Raw genomic sequence first — 20,140 nt, forward strand, 5'->3', positions numbered from 1 at the left:
AAGGTTGATTCCAACCAGCCAAAATAAATATATTTATAAAACGAAATCAATATTTCATTAAACACATTGTACAAAACGTGTACTGAGCCAGTAACTTATACTCTCTCTCTCTCTCTCTCTCTCTCAACGCCAAACAAGTATCAACCCGGACCAGCATCGTAAACCGTACAATAGGTTTCATGTCATTACGCTACTCTCTCAAAGTTAGATTCTGAAAGAAGGGATGACTAAGAGCTTGTCTAGCCGTGAGACGTTCGGAGGGATCATACTTCAACAAGCCTTGCAATAAATCAGCGAGGGAGGATCTTGAGGACACTACATGTTGAGATACCAGATCCTACATAAAACAGCATTAGTCATCACACCATAAAAAGTAGCTACCAAAGCAACTAAGGGAGAAACTTCGTAAACCTTTAAACAGTAAAGCTTATTGACAGCTCTAATGCTCTCCCTTGAAACTGCTCCTTCTGGCCAATTCAGTCGTGAGCCTCGCCTGAAGTACTTTTCAGCACCTCGGCTGTATATGACAACAAAGGTAAGCCACAAGCAACACTTTTAAATACATGAGATAGTAAACTATAAATTATATATCTCAATCATCGATACAAAGTTATCTCAATCAGTGTATGGGAACTTCAAAAACAAGCATTTAAAAGGCATCAAATGGGGCCAGAAGATGCATAACGAGTCAATTTGTATGTGCAACCTTCTTCAAGGGAGACAAAGCAACTTTTTAAAAAAATACTACTTACTCGGCCCTTTGAACCATATGCTCTGGCAGAGGTCCCAACACCCTCTCCATCATTGCCAAATGCTCTAGGTTCTCATGCGTCTGAAATAATGCTCCACCCTGACAAAAGTTCCACATCTTAACAATTTCTAACCAGATATCCACATCCAAGTCAAGCTTTCTACCTTAAGGGGAAAGAAAAACTAACTGAGCATAGTTCAATAAGTATGCAGCCAACACTCCACAAATCACACGGATAACTCCATCCTAATCCTGCAAATCAAGTGTATATAACAGCATCATAAATTTTAACCAATTGAGACATTTTTATAAGCAGATAGTCTTTTTCATCATCAAGAACAACAACAGACAGAATACACAGATTATAAACTTATTTACCACGAAAAAAAGAAAGAAATAAGGGGACAGGATAACAACACAAAATATACAGAGCCACTTAGTGAAACACGAGAATAACTATAAATTTCATCTCATTAAAACAAAGTTAAAATTCTTTTTTTTTCCCTTTTTTTAATGGTTGGAGTCAGAATAGATACAGTAAACCAAATGAAAGAAACAAATTGTTAATTGCCATCACCATAACTATTTACCTAAAATAACCTCAGGGGCTCTGTAATGTCTCGTTGACACAATGGAGCTATGATTCTGATTGTCAAAGGCAGTACTGCCAAAATCAATCAGCTTAATGGCACTAGACTTGGGCAAGCACCTGAATTGCATTTCATCCGAAGAAAATCTCTGTACCATTGCAAGCTTCTTTTTTTAAACATATCATCACCGATTCAGTACCCATACACGAAATGTATGATTTTGGAATTATAAATGGCAAAATACCTTACAACCAGGAAGCTTTATATGTTCAGATGATACAAGAAGTATATTTTCTGGCTTCAGGTCAGTGTGAATTAAGTGTAAATCATGCATATCTGCCGGATATGATAAAGCAAAGAAAGAAGTCAAAAGGAGGAAAAAATCAAAACAAAACTCACTCCTGGACAAACAAAACAGGCCAAGAAACAGATCTGGGTTATTGGTTAGGAAAGATAAGAAAAATAAAATGAGTAAATACGACAAAAGGCTATGAACTATCCACACACATGCTACAGATTCCAAAAGCTGTCTTCCAAATTCCCGAACAAGATCCACAGGGAATGGGCAGTATTTATTTCTCTTTAGAAAATCAAATAAGCTTGGTCCAAGCTTCTCAAACACCTGATAAAACCATTAAAATGCATTCAAAGGAAGGTTCCTGTTTAGTTCACAGTTGAATGAATAAAGTCCACACGAACAAATTGATACAGCAGTACTACACTTAATTTGAAAAACAAATGTATCCATTGGCAATCCATGTGTAAATCAACCATGTAATCCTTGTGAATGTAAAAAAAGCAAGTTAAAAAGAAGCTAAAGGCTTGCATACTAACATATGCAGCAACAAAAAAAACAAAATACCAAATAAGCATTTGAGATAAATAATCATCAATCCAGAAAAAAAGTTTGATAGGTATCATCAATCCAAAAAAAATAGGGGAGGCATCCCCATAATGAGCTAGAATTTTCATCACAAGGCAAGACAAAAATAACCTTATTAGAGAATGCAACCCAAGAGAATTGAATATCACAGTGTCCTGTCAAAGAACAAGAACACAATAGAACAAGAGGTGATAAAGTGGTAGAACTATTAGGAATACTTACAATGCATATGTGATTCCGGTAATCAAACCAGTTCCGAATCTGAACACAACTGCAAAAGGATTAAGATGCATAAAAGTTAGCAATTATAATTCTAATGGGTTGCCCAGGACTCGAACCCAGAACTGGTTGGATGGCAACATGATTAAAATGACATAAAAGTTAGACCATGTCAAAAATTGAACTGCCAATAACTCAGAAGGTACATACTGTGAGTTGCCTTTATCATTCTTGGCAAGATGTTGAAGCACATCAACCTCGATCATAGCTGCATCACGGTATTTGCGTATGCTTCGGACAACCTTGATTGCCACATACTCTCTTGTTTGACGGTCCCAACATTCCAAAACCCGACCAAATGTGCCTACAGCACTAGCAATATGCTGAATGACACAAGCATAATCGCAAAAATATAAAATCTTGGATACATCAGGGCACTTTACAGCTAACCTTCACCCATCTTGCAGAGTATCTTATCTGCCAAAGACAAATTCCAAGTCAATTATGACATAAAAACTAACTATAGCACAACCGTAAACCATAGAAGTAGGGCAGTACTGTGTACACACGCCATTAAGGAAAAACCATTTGTAGAGCATCGGCCATGTATATATGGCATCCATGGACAAAGTAGAGATACCAACAGCACAACTGTGATGAAATCATTGAATAATCTAAATGATCATGTAAATGCAACAAATGAGAAGCTAACACAGTACAATGAAATAGAATCTCAAGAACGCAATTCACTGATTCAGTTTACTGGAAATAAACAATGTCTACAAGAATAAGGATATTTAATCTGTTACAGGCATTGCACGCAATAAGAGGGCCAAACGAGTCAAACAAAAAGGGGAGATTTATGGTCAATGATATATTAGACCACGCAGCAGTTAAATTTGGTGTATAAATTATGACCTACGACTCATAATATGGTCTTAGAGCTGAAATACATACAGACATGAATGTGTTGACACCCATAAAAATATAAATTCGTACAAATCAATTGCCTGAGCATGCCAGGAGTTTCCCAATTCCAATACTAGCTAACAAAATAAACAAAAATAGAATAATGCAATTCAAAAAGCTAATAGTCTACAAGACTTGTTTAGACAAATAGGCAGTCCCAAATTCAACCCGATTGCATGCAACGCAAAGGCGTTCAATTGAAACTTCGGTTGCATTAAATAAATGTTAAAATATAGTGGTAAGAGAAGCAGCAAAAAAACCATTGCAGCTAACAAATTCAATAAATGTAAAACTGAACATGAGAAGGAAAACTGACATCTAGGAGTGAGATTCTCGCCAAGATTGAAGACGTAATGGCCCTCGCGATCGTCGTCCCTTCTGGGCGGCGACGCATGCCTTCTTCTATTCACCCCTTCGTTACTCACCACCTGTGCCCGTTTCACCTACAAGAGACCACCATTCATTACCCATACGTGTCAATTTCTCAACACCGTCATCGTCCTCCCCCCCCCCCCACCAAGAAAGAAATCAGATAGTAAACGCAAGCAAGCGACAAACGAACCTGTGGCTCAGATGGAGCCACGTCCCATGTGAGCCGAGGCCTTTTCCTGATTCGTTGCTCCCTCTCCATTCCTTCAATTCCTATGGCCACCATTCACACCTCAATCGACTTGACACCTCCTCACTTCGCCGGGGTATTCATATCTCTGTATGTTCGCATGTATGTCTATGGCGTATGATATATCTGCAACACAAAATGAAAAAAGACGACAGCACCAAAATCTAGTAGTAGAAATTAGGGTTTGCGAGATCGAGAATTCAAGATGAAGAAGGAGATTGGGCGAGGGGATGAAATTAGGGCTCTCTTTGAGGATCTCTATTCTCTCCGTTGGTTCTTATTTTTATATATTTTTGGACATGGCTCACGTGCGGTCCGAACACCAATGTAACAATTTCAGACCAGATTCATTCGTGGTTATGATTTGTGTCTGCGGCCAAATTGATTAGATAATGCAGATTTACATCCTTATTTTCAATCACATCAAAAATTTATCTAAACTTTAATTAAAAAAATGAGATTTAAGTGCTCAAATATCACGTAATTTTTTTTAATAAAATAATAAATACAAAATTTATATAAAAAATTAATTTTTTAATTATAAATTTTATTATTTTTTAAAATAAATATATAATATTTACAGACTTCATTTTACGATTCTATCTATAATTATTTTTTAATAAATCAATTTTTCATAACAATAAATTAGTTAATGTGATTGTAAACAATAAAGAAATACGAGAAAGAAATCACGTGCGGTTCTAATGTGTGCAGGTTTGATGAAGTCCTTTAAATTAAATGTGGATTCTTTATTAAAAATAATAATAATTATAATTGTGAGTATATAAACGTTGTAAAATTATTTTAAAAATAAATAAATAAATATGAAATTTATATATAAAAAATTTTATTTTTTTTTAAAATAATTATATAATACTTACATACTCTTTAAATAATATTATTCTTTAGAACAAGAGTAGGTAAATCTTGCACGCACTAATATATTTCTCAAAGACATGCGTAAATAATTAAGCACAACCACCCATCCTCATTTGGTATGGTATTTATTTAAGATTAATTATTAGATAATTTTAAAATAAAGTAATCAATACATCAGGATGGATCTTTTTGGCATGGGATGGAGACACTTTTTGGTCATTTCAATTGTCAAGTGACATTGTTACCTCATTCTGTGCTCATAACCCACACTTACAACCCAACCAATAGGATGTATTCTCGAAGGTCCACACACACCTAAATGTCGTCCAATCCACGCGACATGAAAAACAGATAAAGACTTGAAAACAGATGCTTCTGCGTTGGTAAGAGGCAGAGAGAGAAGGAAGAGAGCGAACAAAAATGCAATCGCTGCAAGCCAAGGCCTCCCAGTGGAGCGGAGTCAGCCAAGACGACGCCTTTTCCATTGATCAAACCAATCTCTTCCAGAAACTAGGTCTCCAGACCTTCATTAACCTCTCCACCAATTTCTACACCAGGTTGGTTTTTTTGGTTGAATGGCTTTTGACTTCAGGGAATAAAAGTAGTGTTCTTTTCTTTCATAGAGAAGAGTGTTAACTTTGATATGAGATACATTTAAGACTGATTTGGATAGTAAAATGAGATGTTTTTAGATAAGTTGAATAAAATTGTGATATCTCATATGATATGGATAAGGGTAGATGGTGTATGGGATCTTACATTACCTGGGAATGAGAAGTTCTTGTTCTTTATAAGGTTTTAATGGAGCTCTAATTGTATTATTGACTAGTCCTTTTGGAGTATAGGTAATGTGGTTTGGACCTTCTATTGGGGCGTTACAAATGGTATCAGAGTCTATCCCAACCAAAAATGTGGGACTTGAGCCGTGCCACCTACAATGGACAGGCCCGACGAGGACGTCGAGAATTTAAGGGAGGTAGATTGTGATACCCCATATGATATGGATAAGAGTAGGTGGTGTATGGGATCCCACATTGCTTGGGAATGAGAAGTTCTTGCTCTTTATAAGGTTCCAATGGAATTCTAATTGTATCATTAACTAGTCATTTTGAAATATAGGCCATGTGGTTTGGGCCTTCCATTGGGGCGTTACAAAAATATTATTAGAATATTTAATATTATATTGAAAAAATTGCAATGATTATACGAGATAAGATCGGTTGAGTGTTTTGTATCCAAACGGGGCTTAAATTGATTGATGATAACCAAGATGATGGAAAATCTAAGACGTATAGTTTTGATTTCTCAGCTGCCAAACGAAGCATTGATATAGATTAAATAATGCTACTTGGCTTGAAATGAGTTGTGCCCAATGTTTTTAGTTTGTTAAAAAAATAACAGGGTATATGATGACGAGGAAGAATGGTTCCGCTCAATTTTTGCGAATTCGAAGAAAGAGGACGCGATTCGAAACCAATACGAGTTTTTCGTGCAGAGAATGGGAGGGCCTCCTCTCTACACTCAGCGAAGAGGTTAGCACTCTTTGCCTTGTATCCTTTCTGCATATTCTTCAGACTGCTGGTTCTCTATGATTGTGTTTTTTTTTGGGGGGCATTGCCTTCTCCATCTGCAGAACTTCATACTACTGCTCCTCGAATAACAAAAAAAAAGGCCCGTTCTTTTTTGTAGAAGAATATTGAAGTAATATTCTTACTGTTGGAAACTTGCGACAGTTTACTTTTTTCACAAGTCAATCGCATTGAGAAATCTGATTTCTGGTTTAGTCATGCATCACTGTGCCTTTTATTGTAGGCTTTGTGGCTCTAGATCATGGTCTATTTGGATTCCTATCAATCATTGGTCATTTCGTTTACAGTTGCTGTGTTCCAAAACAAGTATTGAAATTTTGTCTACTAGTTTAAAATTTAGGCAACACTTGTCTACCAACCTCGAAGATGATCAAGAAGTTTCAGTATAATCCCAGAATGCGTCTGGAGATGTGTCAAGCTGATTGCATATATTGCACATGGAAAAATGAAATTGGGTTTTTGGAAGAGCTATTAAGCATATTGAATTCACACTCTAAAAGTAAAAAAGAGTTTACTTGAGCTCTATTGCAGCGGCTATTCTTCTCTAGTTATTTTTGCTGAATAACTACTGAAGAATATCTAAAGAATAAATCCAGCAGTTATTCTTCTCTTATTTGGTTCCATAAAACACCCTAAATTCTCCCATGTTGTGCTATGTGCAGCAATTATGATGAATAGTACGGAAAAGAGAAAAATAAGAAAAACACACGGATTTAACGTGGTTCAGCAATGTTCCTACATCCATAGGAGCGGGAGTTGAATTTTCACTAAGTTTCAAAGTAGGGTTACATAAGATGTATTTATACCAAACCCTAGCCGTACAGAGGTATTAAAAAATTCCAATAATACCCCTATACCGTACCAGGATTCTAAACTCAATCTATCACTCTTTTATGTTCTTGCATACTTTCACATGTCTGTAACTATGTGAAGATAATTACTTTTTAAAGTTAGTCACGACTCATGATATGCCAAAAATTGGTCGCTATTGGATACAGATGCTGGAAACTCTGTTCTAAGGTCTCTACCTTTGGGTCAAAAATTGCCCTTTATGAATTCAGACCACACCCTCCACCTTGTTCTTACCAAGAAAAAAACATTTTAAAATATCAACCTCATGAAACACAATTTCCCCTGTTCACTTACCTAGTTATGGATGAGTCTTACTGATGTTTATAATGTTAAAATTAGGTTGGGTTCAAATTCATGCCAATTTCTGTTCCAATAGAAAAGCTTCACTTGAAGCAATAGTTGAAGGGTTATAGGCGGTTGTGAACTTGAAACACTCAAATCTTAATCTGATGAATGCATATTCTTTTTTTTTTTTTATAAGTAATCGATAATATTATAAATAGAGATAGGCAAAAACCCAAGTACACAAGATGGATACATGAGATAAAACCTATCTAGGTCAACGAAAGGGAAGCTAAAAAGTCATGTACATTCAGACCATTAAAATCTATAGCAATGGTCCATAACATTAAAGTACGGAAAAATAAAGCTCTAAGTTCTCCCGGTGACCGCTCCTTGTTTTCAAAAGTCCGATCATTGCGCTCTTGCCAAATACACCACATGATACAAATCGGGATCATTTTCCACACCTCCTTAATTTGTTGAACGCCTCTCGGGAGTGTCCAACTGGCCAACAGATCAACCACAGTTTCTGGCATCACGAAGGGTAACTCTACTCGACTGAAAACTTCCACCCACAAGGCTCTCGTTATCTCGCAATGTAACAATAGATGATCCACTGTCTCACCTGATCTCTTACACAAGCAACACTAGTCTAATATAACTAACCGTCGCTTCCTCAGGTTGTCAATGGTCAGAATCTTCCCCCATGCTGCTGTCCATGTAAAGAAAACCGCTTTCGGAGGCGCCTTATTTCTCCAAAGTCTCTTCCATGGGAACTGAATGGTTGTGGTGTGGGAAAGGGACTTATAGAAGGATCTAACAGAGAAGATGCCCTTACCCGTCGGGTTCCACCATAAGCTGTCAGCTTGCTGTCTATTCGGCTTCACAGAATATATGAGGTTGAAAAAGGCTTCAAAAATGTCTACTTCCCAATCTTGTGCCACTCTACTAAATGTACGTTCCACTGCACATGATCCCCTGATATACTTATGAGGTCCTCAATGGATGCTTCCTGGTTGCGAGCCACGCGGAAAACAGCTGGAAATGCCTCCTTTAGGGCCTCACTCCCGCACCAAGTGTCCTCCCAAGACTTAATACGAGATCCCCTCCCCAACACCATTTTAGAATGAGTAATAAAGTCCCCCCACCCTCGCCTAATGTGTTTCCATATCCCCACTCCACTTGCCCCAATTACCTCTTTTGTGCACCAGCCCCCCCCATAAGCTTCCATGCTTATAATCAATCACCAGTTTCCATAGAGTTTCGGTTTCCAAATTATACCGCCATAACCACTTCCCAAGCAAAGCCCGATTGAATGTTCTCAAATTCTTTATGCCCAACCCACCTGACGAGATTGGTCTACACACCTTGTCCCAACTAACTAAATGAAATTTGAATTCATCCCCTATCCCACTCCATAGGAAATCAAGATACAGTTTCTCAATTCAAGCCGCTACACTGACAGGCAATTGAAACAAAGATAGAAAGTACGTTGGTAAGTTAGAAAGGGTACTCTTGATGAGAGTAACCCGGCCACCTTTCGACAAATACAATCTCTTCCATCCTGCCAATTTTATTTCTATCTTTTCAATAACAGAATCCCAAATGGATGAGGCCCTAGCAGCAGCCCCCAAAGATAATCCCAAATAGGTAATGGGAAGAGAAGCTATCTTACATCCAAGAATGCTAGCTAACTGCCTAGTATTGCTCACATTCCCCACTGGTACTAACTCTGACTTGTCAAAATTAATTTTCAGGCCTGATGAATGCATATTTATACTCGAGTGTAAACAAGCCTCCAAGATATTATCAGATCTTGAGTGCATAAGTTCTTAATGGCTTCTCTTGGTATTCATTCCAATGGCCTTCTGCCTTCTCTTCCTGTTAGTTTCCATGAGTCAGCAATAGAGATTTATCTAGTGGTTCCAGATTTGAATTTTCTTTCATATTAGTTCCTTTTTAATTGTTTGGCCATTCTTAAGGTGGGATTTAGCGTGATCATTTGTTCCCTTTTTACTTCAATATTTGCAGGCCATCCTGCGCTGATTGCACGTCACCGACCATTTCCTGTCACACATCGAGCCGCAGAGAGGTGGTTGCATCACATGCAACAAGCATTGGAAAGCACCCCGGATATCGATGCAGACTCGAAAATTAGAATGATGAACTTCTTCAGGTACAAAATTTTGGAAGTTCCTCTCGCTCATATTTAAGCACATCTTGTAGCATTCATTTTATCCCTTTTCTTTTTATTCAATTTTCATTAAACATTATGTCAATCCTTTGCATTTTTCAGGCACACAGCATTCTTTCTTGTGGCTGGAGATGAGCTCAAGAGTCCAAACCAACAACCCCTGTGTAAGCATGGGACCAGCAACCAGCTGCCCATGTAAAAACTTTTAGCAGGGTTTCCTTAATCAGTTAAGAGAAACAACAATATACTATTATTCATCATCCTCTTGATGTGAAAGGAATTTCCTAAATGCTTTCATATGGATAAATCTTATAATTAAGATCCTTACATATTTATATTACTATACAAAATTTATAAAGTTTACCACAGTGAATCCTTGAGAGACTCTTCCACCAAATGGATTTTTTAATTATTTTAGTTCTTGAAAAGGTAAGCTTCATTAAAGAAAGAATATCCGTATACATTGTCAGAGAGAGACGAAAAAAATAAAAAATTTATGAGTGGAACAGAAACAACCACTCATAAATTAATTGAGTGTTGAAATTATATGTTGATATGATCAATAAACTATATGCTAATATATATGCCTCAAGTTTGGTATATCATTAATGGAACGGAAACAATAGAATTATGAGTAAATTCTAGCTTGTTCATGCTCACAGAGAGGCATGATTTCGCATACACCAGACAATATTGCTCAGTTGCTCATTCCATTTCATTTACTGAATCTTAATGGGAATGGTCTTTGCAGATGCTGGCATCAAGTTTAGAGAGTCCCGAATGATGCAATAGACACTAATACTATATATTAGTTTATAGCATTCGAGATCTTGCTCCTTTTGTCAACCGAGTTCATTTCAGAAAACAGGGTGCAGCATTTTAGCTCCCATGATATATAGAAAATAGACAGAAAACATCAAAACATGGGCTTGATTCTCTTTGCTTTTATAATGCTGTCTTCCACTTGTGAATAGAAAAACAGCGCATGGGCAAGGCGCATTACTGAGAGAAGCCGTGAGACGACCTTTCAAAGGTGAGAGCATCTTTATTTGCTTTTGGATATATAGAGCAAGGAAGTAAAAGTTGGAAACATACAACGTTTTTTTTTTATTTTTGGTCTTGTGCTTTTGCTTTTATTGTGATCAGAAAATAAGGAATTTTATGCATCAATTACTATTCACTTCACACCTCACATCTCTAATTTTTTTTTTTTTTTTTTTTAAGATGTATGGGTGTTTTTCATAAGGTGTGAGGTAATAAATAGTGACGGACAAGAATAATTTTTCTTCCTAAAAACATTAGCTGTAACAGAACAGCAAAAACAAGAAACCGAAAAGTGTTTCCGTTGAGAAGTATTAGGTCTACAAAAAGAATTAATTTTCACAACCACCTATCATATGTTGCCTTGTTTCGCATTTGTTCAGAATAATCGAGTCAGAATATCAAACTTAATTCATTTGAAAAAAGAAAAGACGCAGAAAATTTAGAAATTGATGCTTGGAGAAGTATAGAAAATGCTAATCATAGGATATGAGCAAGATAGTTACATATATGGATCTTAGAGATTAAGATTAAAAATAAAAAATAAGCACATGATGAACATCAATCCAATAAACTGCCCATTCGTACACTTCGTAGAACTCTAGAAGGATCTGCAAACCGAGCTGAGAAAGACCGAGAAAGATTATCGGGATCCATCCACCCAGTTCCTTGATCGAAGTTCTTGGAATACGTCTTGGAATCGTATGTAGCAGCACGCATTAACGTAACTGCAGGAGTAGTTCTGCCAGGAAACTTCTTCTCACTTTTGGTTTTCTTCCAAAACAATTTCCATCTCGACTGTATTTGTGTGCTGCTGTTTTTGGAGCTTTCCACACAGCTCCGGCCTAGCTGGATGCATTCATGAGGAGTCTCTGAATCCAGATTCCACCACTTCTTAATACCCATTGCCAGACAGCAAGTTTTTCAGCAGCTTCGTGCCCTTGATCACGCAGGCGAGAGGTCTATTTATATGCATTCAACATAAGATGATTATCATATATATCTAAGTTGCATGTAGTTGTACTAATTCATCCATTCACCGAGCTGCTCTCTTTCCCTCCCTTTACACCATTTTTGACTGTCATTCTTCATGGGAAAAAAAATAAAAAGAATGTGTTGACTATGATCATTAGCTGAAGGCTCAAGCCTTCGTATCGTTGGAACGTACTGGCAGTTTAGGCCTCGTTTGAATTCAAAATCTTCAACTTATTTCAATTCATCTCATCTCATTATTATAATTTTTTAAAATTTTTACATAAAATATAATAAACAATTCGACTTTTTTAAATCTCAAAATAACTTTTCTAAATTTTCACATAAAATATAATAAACAATTCAACTTTTATTCTACTATTTACAAACCATCTCAACTTATCACTAAATTCAAACCACTCCTAAAAAGATAATTATATTTTTATAATTATTTTATAATTTTAATAAAACAGTATAAAAAAATTAGAAATGCTTAATTAACGAAAAAATATTGTAAAAAAATTACAAATTAAAATAATTTGATGTAATATTTAGATTATAAAATAATTTTTAATATAAAATAAATATTAAATAAAAACTTGCCTGTTTCTTTTCGGTGCAATGATCCGGTAGCTCAAATAATTTTTATAAAAAATAATATTCATTTGCCAGTAATGTTCAAAATAGGACAGCCGAAGGAGTCGTCCTTCGCTGGCCGCACGCCAACGTCTGCGTCTAAACTCCTTTAAAAAGTGCCGGTATATTCAACTTTCATCGGATGATGCGTTGAAATTTTCTAAAGACTAGTACAGTAATAAGAAAAAATTTACATAATTTTTACTATTTAAATAATTTCCACACATCACTTTTTTTTTTAAATTTTTATTATTTTATTATTTTATCAAGTATTTAATATATAAATAATAAATAAAAAAATAAATTTAATTTTAAAAAAATAAATTCAAGAAAAATTTAAAAAATATAATATGTGAAGATTGAAGATGTTATATAGCATTACTCCGTTAATAAACCTTGGTCAACTTGAAGAAAAAAGAGGCACATGATTCTTCCATTTGGTTTTTGCGTTATATTTAACTGTCCTGGCAATTTTTCCATTGATAAACAAAATCGAGGAAGAATGTCCAAGAACATTAGCAGGTTTCTAGAGGGTTGATTGATTCTTGATATTATTAACTAAAAGAGTCACACGGATAAACTTGCAACTTCTCGATCTTCCCAAAAGGAATATAGTACGGATTTTTTTTTTTTTTTAAAATCTAAAAATGTTATACTGAAATCTCACATTTTACACACTACTTAAAAAATATATGATTTAATTTTTTTATTCTCATATTTCATGAAATTATTCATAAAATATGAGGATAAATGAGTAAAATTACATATTTTTAAGTAGTGTGTAAGAGTGTAAGGCTTATATTTAAAATTTTTTATTTTTTTTAGTGCTGCAACCGAAGATTATATATAATAGGAATTTATTATGTATCAGTTACTATTCACTCACACACCTCATATCTATAATTTTTTTATAGAGTGTAGAGGTATTCTTTATAGGGTATAGAGGTATTTTTTATAATATGTAAAATGTGAAGTAACGAATAGAAACGAATGAGAAAAAAAACCAATTGTCCACACAACTGTCTTTTTCCTTCTTTTTTTTTTTTCTAAATTTTGGTGTATTAATCCATTATATTTTTAAAAAATATTCAAAGGATAAATACTTCTTTTTATATATTAATGTGATAAACAAGCTTTGCAGATAGATTTTTTCTTTTCTTTTCCTATAGAATCCATTAACGTCCTCGTGACAACCACAAAAATTACAAGTGAACTTTTCCCAAAATCAAAACATGCTTATCCGTGCAACTACTTGCGTGGAGAGCTTCCAACACGCACATTCAAATAGATATAACAGCAACGTTTTCCTCACAAGAACAAAGATCATAAAATTACAGCACCAACTTAAATAAGAGTGTCTGGAAAACCAAAGATGACAAGTGTTTAAGCTAAGATAAACTTCATAAGAAAATTTAGACCTTACACAAACTCAAACTCATGTAGGACCAACATCAGATTTCTGATACTGTGTGACGGACCTCACTTTCTGTAGGACCAACATCAGATTTCTGATACTGTGTGACAGACCTCACTTTCTCGTAAGTGTCAGAACAAGCATGAGCATAGCCTGACATGGCTCGGAAGAGCTCAGGTAAACGAGTTTTGAGACAACCCAGTGACTTCTCTCTCACCTGAATACAATGTGTTTGGTGAGATTCAACTTCCTCTTCCAATCTCTTCTTCAAGCTCTCAACTGCAAATTTCTTCTCCGAGATGGGATCCTTGGGATTTGCATCTTCACCTCTTTCAGGATCCATTTCATCTGGCCCCCTCCGCTGCATATATTTCTCGTACCATTCCTCAAATGCCTGGTTTTTACGTAAGAACTCCTTCCTGGTCTCCTCGCACTTCTCTTTTAGTTTCATCTCTTCCTCCTGATGGAGTATTATGGTTTTAATCACAGCAGCAAAGGAGCCAATTGCGGATTTCACAAGTTCATCTGGAAGCTTTTCAAGATGGTCATGCCACGATTGGAGGAGAGTTTGGATTGGAGGATGCTGGACTCTTGGTGGTGATGAGATTTTTTCCTTTAAGCTGCTTTCAATTGGGATAAGATTTAATTTTAACCAACTGTTAAGAGCTCGGATGTATTGTTTTTGATGAGTCGCAAGTTTTTCAAATTGCGAGTGCCACTTTTCAACGACATTCCAAAGTTGTATGGTGCGGTCATGGTGGTGTTTTGTTGTTTCCTTTGGAGCATGTGCAATGTCAAGGGACTTCAGGTCTGTAACAAGTCTCAGTTGGTTGCTGTGATGTGCACGCATAGTTGCCCACATTTTGGCCATCCTGTGGAGGAGATATCACATTTATGACCATGATCAGGCTCCTTTCTGGAGAACACAGTAACCATCACAAGAAGAATGGAAAATAATAAAATCTACCACAGAAAAGGGAAAAAACCCCTACATTATTAATGGACTAAACAGAAAAATACCATGACAGAGAGAAATGAGTATATATTTTATATTGACTATTATGGGTAGAAACAGAGCATATAATCTATTGTTTGCGGAACAGAGAAGGCCTGCTTTCTTATTGGTTTTTACAAAAAGAAAGCAACCAAAGAGGAGTTTAGTGCAGTTCTTGTATAAAAAGTAGAGGATGCATAATGATTAAGAAACAACTTCAGAGTCCAATTCACAAAGATCTGAGGTAATGCAAAGCAAAAGATTCAAACTGTATTTTGGAAATGCAAAAGCAAACATACTAGAAAACCACAATTAATTCGCCATACAAAAGCTGGATGCATGCCCCTGATGCCTAAGCAAAATGATTTTAAAAATGGGAGCAGCTACAGGAGGGATATTATGTGGAAAAAATTGAATTGAGTAGAGCATTATTAAGATTTGTCCCCAACTTCATAATGGTAAATACTTACCCATCAACAAGTTCAACAAGCTTTGGGTACAACTGCTCATCACGTAAACGATTTACTTCCAAAACCGTCGAATCCATTGATTGCATGTCGACTATATATCTTGTATGCAAATGACTTACCGCCGCTTTTGTTTTTTCCAAGGATTCAGCACTCACGTTACGTTTCTTCTGCTTGTTCAGCAGAGAAACCTTCCTCTGATACTCAAGCTTCATTAGCTCACCTTGCTGTCGGCAGGATGCAGATATAAATAAGATTTAGGACTCGTTTGTATTCGTAACCCATCTCAATCCACCTCAACTCATCTCATTTCATTATTACAACTTTCTCAAATTCTCACACAAAATATAATAAACAATTCAACTTTTTCAAATTTCAAAACTACTTTCCCAAATTTCCACACAAAATATAATAAATAATTCAACTTTTATTCTACTATTCACAAACCATCTCAACTCATCTCTGAATCTAAACCACTTCTTAGCATACGTAATAACTTCGCATGTTTCACTCATACAAAAAGAAATCATATAAAACTACAATTACTAGCTCTGCACCATTGTCTCAGAAAAGTACAGTTAACCATTTATGCATAGGAACAAGAAGCTTCACAATTGATAAAGGGGCTGAAAATTTCCACGCCCTTGATTGTTTACTCAGTTGCTAATAAAAACCATTCAAAGCCGAATGAGACCCGCCAGGACTAGTAGCAAACCATAATTGTGCAAAGAAATCAGTCAAAGGAAATGAAAAAACAGAAGAAATCAAAGGAAACAATGCCACATACCTTGACTTCTTGATGAAGTTTCTTTTCCCATGCTAACAACTTATCCAAAACGGTAGCATGAGTTTCATTTTCTTCCGAATCAAAGTCATCCTTCTCACCCTCACTAGTTGCTATAGCTCTGAATGATTTATTCCATGTGATAACACGCATTACCCTTTCAGAATGATCTATATGTCCTGCACTTCTTAGGGCATATTAGTTTGACCATCTGTGCGTCTAGAAAGAAACATTAAAAAGGAAATCATCGCTACAAATAGCATTGTCAGTCAGACATTCCTATAATTTCAGCTAAGTAGATCAAACATTCTTCCAATTGCTTGGAAATTTTGTGATCATCTGTCACTCAAGACAGGTAAATGTCGCATTCACCAAGGAACCAACTTCGACTTTTCTCTCACTCGTCTCCCACTCTTGAAAACCCAAAAAGGAAGGGAAGATCCAAGATTGATTTAGGATCCTCTCAAAAGGTGTATGAGAAACTAAAAATCTACTGTAAAGCACAAATCATGTAAACATGGGATGGGATTTTAGTTTACAGAATTATATAAGAGTGGGCAGATCTATGCTCCCTTTTGTGCTTTATTTTTTTATAAATTAGGTACATTTACGCTTTAGAAGCTTTACGTGCAACTTCAACAATCTATTAGTGTCCGACAGAATAACCTCAAGTACTACACATAAATTAATAACTGGAAAAGAAGTTCCACAGGAATGAATGCACATTATCCCCATTTCCTTTGTTAAAAAAAGGTTAATTTTAAGTCATTTCGGAGTAAAAATATTGCTATGAATATAGCATATTGCAGAGAGAAAGAAGAGAACCAAATAATGAATTACCCCGATTATCTGCGAAATTGGAGTGGTAATGCAAGCGAGTGGCCTCGAGCATGTTGGAGACCTCCTGTGCACTCTGGGAGGCTTTCAAGAAATGATCGTCAAGCTCACTCAATACCTTCATCAAACTAACACTGGGCACCGCCTTTCCAACTCTCTTAAACTCCTCCGGCGCAGTCTTTGTGCGCTCCATTTGCTTCTCCCTCTCCTCCACTCTCTTCGGCGTCTTCGGCTCCACCAGATCACTGCCATTGGGGCCCACATTTTGGGTTTCTTCACCAAATGCCGCGCCTTCATTAATATTATCACAGCTAACGTTCTCGTTTAAAGACTGGCCCGCCGGGGGCATATTTTCCTCCACCATAAAAAAGTAATCCCAGGCCATGCCCTTCGATTCCGGCATCGGAGGGACCGCCTTCATTTCTGGTGTCAGTGGTGGGACCTCTTCCCCGGCCCCATTTCTTGAATCCTTTGCAATAATAACGTTATTTTTTATTCCGATATTACTCTCGTCATCATCTTCTCCTTCCTCCTCTTCTTCATCTTCTTCTTCTTCGGCAATGGCAATGGCCCTGGTTTTTCGTGGCTTTATCGGCATAGCCGGCAAGCTCGTGGTTCGCTTCATCGGGCCGGGGCCGGGGCCGGGACTCGGGGAGAAGTTCGGGAGCGGCGGAGGTGGCAAAAAGTTGTCCATGGGAGGCGGAGGCGGTGGCGGGGGTTGTGAGGTGGTGGGCTCCACCGGCTGCTGGTGCAGCTCTTCGGCTTCCCCGTGACCGTAGTCGCTGAGCGCGGCCCCAGTGTCTTTTAAGGCCACGGCGTAGCCGGAATGGCCTGCGGCGAAGGCGTTTCGGGCTATAACAGCGTCTTTGATGAGATTCTTGCGGTCCTTGCAGCGCGACACCGACTCTTCGTTGTCTATTCTGGACTGTGCGCAACCCATTTCTCGTGCGTTGTCAGATGCGGAATCTTGTTGTTTCTGAGGTTCTGGACCTGTTGGGTAATGGCTAAAACCTACAATAGTGAGATTATCGTGCTATGACTATGGAAGATGATTTGAGAGAGAGAGCGATGCGATTGAGAGAGAGAGAGATCAGCAAATTCAGCATTGCAATGAGCACATCGAGCAGAGCATGAAAACATTGAAAAGCGAGGGGATACGGCCAAGTTTGCACAGAGCCGGTTGCAGACTCAGAGAGCACCGAATGGAGAATTGTGCAGTCGCTGAGTGTAGCGGATTGACATTGTACTCGCTACTTTTGATTAAGAGGTGTCCTGAATCCTGATCACCATTTTAAAAATTATTAACGGTCACATTTTTTAAGGTAAGCAAACGATGTCGTCGTCCTATGTTGTCTCCAGATTTCTAACGCTTTTTACCTTTGGGAAATGCGATGGTAAACTTGACGCGATAAATCATATAGTAAAAATAAATTTAAGGTAATACATAAATTCATCTTAATTTATAAATTTATTTTTATAAGAATTTATTTTACCTTTTCTCCTTTAGAAATGAGGTTTCATCTTCTTTAAATTAGGTGTCAACTTCACTTAAATATTTTCGGATTCAATTTGGTGAGTAGATCTAAAATACATGATTTCGTTTATTAAATCAGGTAATTTGTAAAGTTTTTAATAAGGAATTGGGTCTAGAAAGTTTGAGCTTATTATCTTTTAAACTCATAATTTAAAGTATATGATATTTTTTAAGTTCACATTATTTATATTTTTTAAATATCTATGAATTTTAAAAAAATATAGTCACTGTGATATAATATGAATTTTGTGAAAAAAAAAAAAAAGACATTTAATAACACTTACTCAAATGTATACTTCAACCCTTTATACACTCAGTGATTTTTCTGGTCGGACTTCAAACATGTGGAAGTGCCAAAACAAACTATAGAATGAGATGCGCTGAGTATATGATAATCTCATTTTGTAATTTACCTTATTGACCTTATTATTATTTTTTAATTTTATTGACCTTATTTTGCATGTAATTGTTCAAATAATATTGTCCTTGGGCGGAACCTACTGGTAGGGCTGTGTAGAAAACGTTAGGACCCGATTCGTCCGACAAAAAAAAGGGGTTAAAGTAACTGGCGGATTGAATCCGCTGAAACTTATATCCTTTAAAGTCGTATAAAAAAAAAGTTAAGAATTGAATCCAAAAGCTCAAAAACCCTAGCCTCCATCAAGAACAACATTTGCGATCTCTGCGGCTTCCATCACCGGACTCTACATCGCCATCAAGAACAACATCGACGTTGAGTCCTTGCTCGAGAAATTGTACATGGGTGGTGTTGACGGTGTTGGCTCCTCCACCAAGGATCACGCTCTCCTTGAAGATTCTTCTTCTTCCAGTGCTTTTCTTTGCCTTGTATTTTCATGAATATATGGGTCAAATCTAGAAGTAGAATCGATGATTCTGTTTGTATTGATATTAATTTTGAACCGAGGTAGACCATAAATTATCAAGAAAATAGACTCTATTTGTATCAGTGAATGCTGGATTTTGATTGGATTGTATAGGGATAGTGAAATTTGTAAGATTTTTTTGAATTTGATCGAACTACTCTGTAACAATGGTTGTACTCTATAACAATGATCGTTTCTGATTGGGGTCCCCATTACCTCCTTCCAATCTCAAGTCAGGTCGAGTCAGCCCATATCGGTTGATTTGTTCTTGAGCCGGGTCGGGTCAACCCCAAACATGAACCGGATTGGTCGGATTGTAGCCCTAACTACTCGTCCGGGTCAATACCCTTTTCTGTTCCTGATCCCCAACCCAAGAAACTTGATCCGTATAATATTATATCAAGAAAGAGTAGAGAGGATTAACGCATTAATAGTCTCCGAAGAGGAAAAGAGAGAAAGAGGGTAGTTGAGCTAATTAGACAATAAAAAATGAGAACTTTCCATTAATGTAAAAGAGCATGTAAAACAACTTTCCAATAAACTGGCGAATATCATTTATCTTTTGGGAAAACTGAAAGATAGGAAAATCGACAATCTCTTCCCAATGAAGTATAAAATTAGCAGTTCAAACATCTGAATCTGGCGATATAAATACTATATAATTAACCTTATATTTTCTTTGCAGAAAATAGGAGGCAACTTGGTGGGAAAGGATATTAAGGTGCAATTAGGGACAATGCACCCTGATTA

The 20,140-nt window shown here is 36.6% G+C and overlaps 5 protein-coding genes across 11 annotated transcripts in view; 1 reads left to right on the plus strand and 4 right to left on the minus strand.

Moving 5' to 3' along the window:
* Window positions 1-4: 4 nt before the first annotated feature.
* Window positions 5-4,333, minus strand: LOC108979624 (serine/threonine-protein kinase AFC3). Of its 7 annotated transcripts, none has more exons than XM_018950330.2 (12): window positions 3,975-4,317; window positions 3,729-3,855; window positions 2,894-2,920; window positions 2,654-2,807; window positions 2,447-2,495; window positions 1,849-1,963; window positions 1,586-1,677; window positions 1,342-1,489; window positions 939-1,003; window positions 753-850; window positions 412-517; window positions 5-337 (listed from the first exon to the last, which is right to left on the minus strand). In XM_018950330.2, exons 1-12 carry the CDS (start codon window positions 4,065-4,067, stop codon window positions 191-193), a joined length of 1,221 nt encoding a protein of 406 aa, XP_018805875.2. In that variant the 5' UTR covers window positions 4,068-4,317; the 3' UTR covers window positions 5-190. The 7 variants fall into 7 exon arrangements, 6 of the variants coding, with proteins under 6 accessions (XP_018805875.2, XP_018805874.2, XP_018805873.2 ...); XM_018950329.2 differs by having other exon boundaries at window positions 1,342-1,504; XM_018950328.2 differs by having other exon boundaries at window positions 1,342-1,507.
* Window positions 4,334-5,158: 825 nt separating this feature from the next.
* LOC108979617 (two-on-two hemoglobin-3-like) lies at window positions 5,159-10,200 on the plus strand. Its single transcript, XM_035692920.1, has 4 exons — window positions 5,159-5,467; window positions 6,312-6,442; window positions 9,665-9,809; window positions 9,930-10,200. Exons 1-4 carry the CDS (start codon window positions 5,331-5,333, stop codon window positions 10,024-10,026), a joined length of 510 nt encoding a protein of 169 aa, XP_035548813.1. The 5' UTR covers window positions 5,159-5,330; the 3' UTR covers window positions 10,027-10,200.
* Window positions 10,201-11,429: 1,229 nt separating this feature from the next.
* Window positions 11,430-11,774, minus strand: LOC108979621. Its single transcript, XM_018950322.2, has one exon. The coding sequence runs from the start codon at window positions 11,772-11,774 to the stop codon at window positions 11,430-11,432; it is 345 nt and encodes a 114-aa protein (XP_018805867.2).
* Window positions 11,775-13,767: 1,993 nt separating this feature from the next.
* Window positions 13,768-18,208, minus strand: LOC108979616 (nitrate regulatory gene2 protein-like). The gene is made up of 4 exons (XM_018950317.2): window positions 16,976-18,208; window positions 16,139-16,314; window positions 15,355-15,578; window positions 13,768-14,762 (listed from the first exon to the last, which is right to left on the minus strand). The coding sequence occupies exons 1-4, from the start codon at window positions 17,910-17,912 to the stop codon at window positions 13,928-13,930; spliced, it is 2,172 nt and encodes a 723-aa protein (XP_018805862.2). The 5' UTR covers window positions 17,913-18,208; the 3' UTR covers window positions 13,768-13,927.
* Window positions 13,944-20,140, minus strand: part of LOC109016447 (nitrate regulatory gene2 protein-like) — a 17,517-nt gene continuing 11,320 nt past the window's right edge. Inside the window, exon 5 of the mRNA XM_035693387.1 lies at window positions 13,944-13,964. The gene's annotated coding sequence lies outside the window, so the exon portion shown is untranslated. The remainder of the gene's footprint in view (window positions 13,965-20,140) is intronic.

This window comes from Juglans regia, chromosome 8, assembly GCF_001411555.2.
Source record: "Juglans regia cultivar Chandler chromosome 8, Walnut 2.0, whole genome shotgun sequence".
In the NCBI taxonomy this organism is placed as follows: domain Eukaryota; kingdom Viridiplantae; phylum Streptophyta; class Magnoliopsida; order Fagales; family Juglandaceae; genus Juglans; species Juglans regia.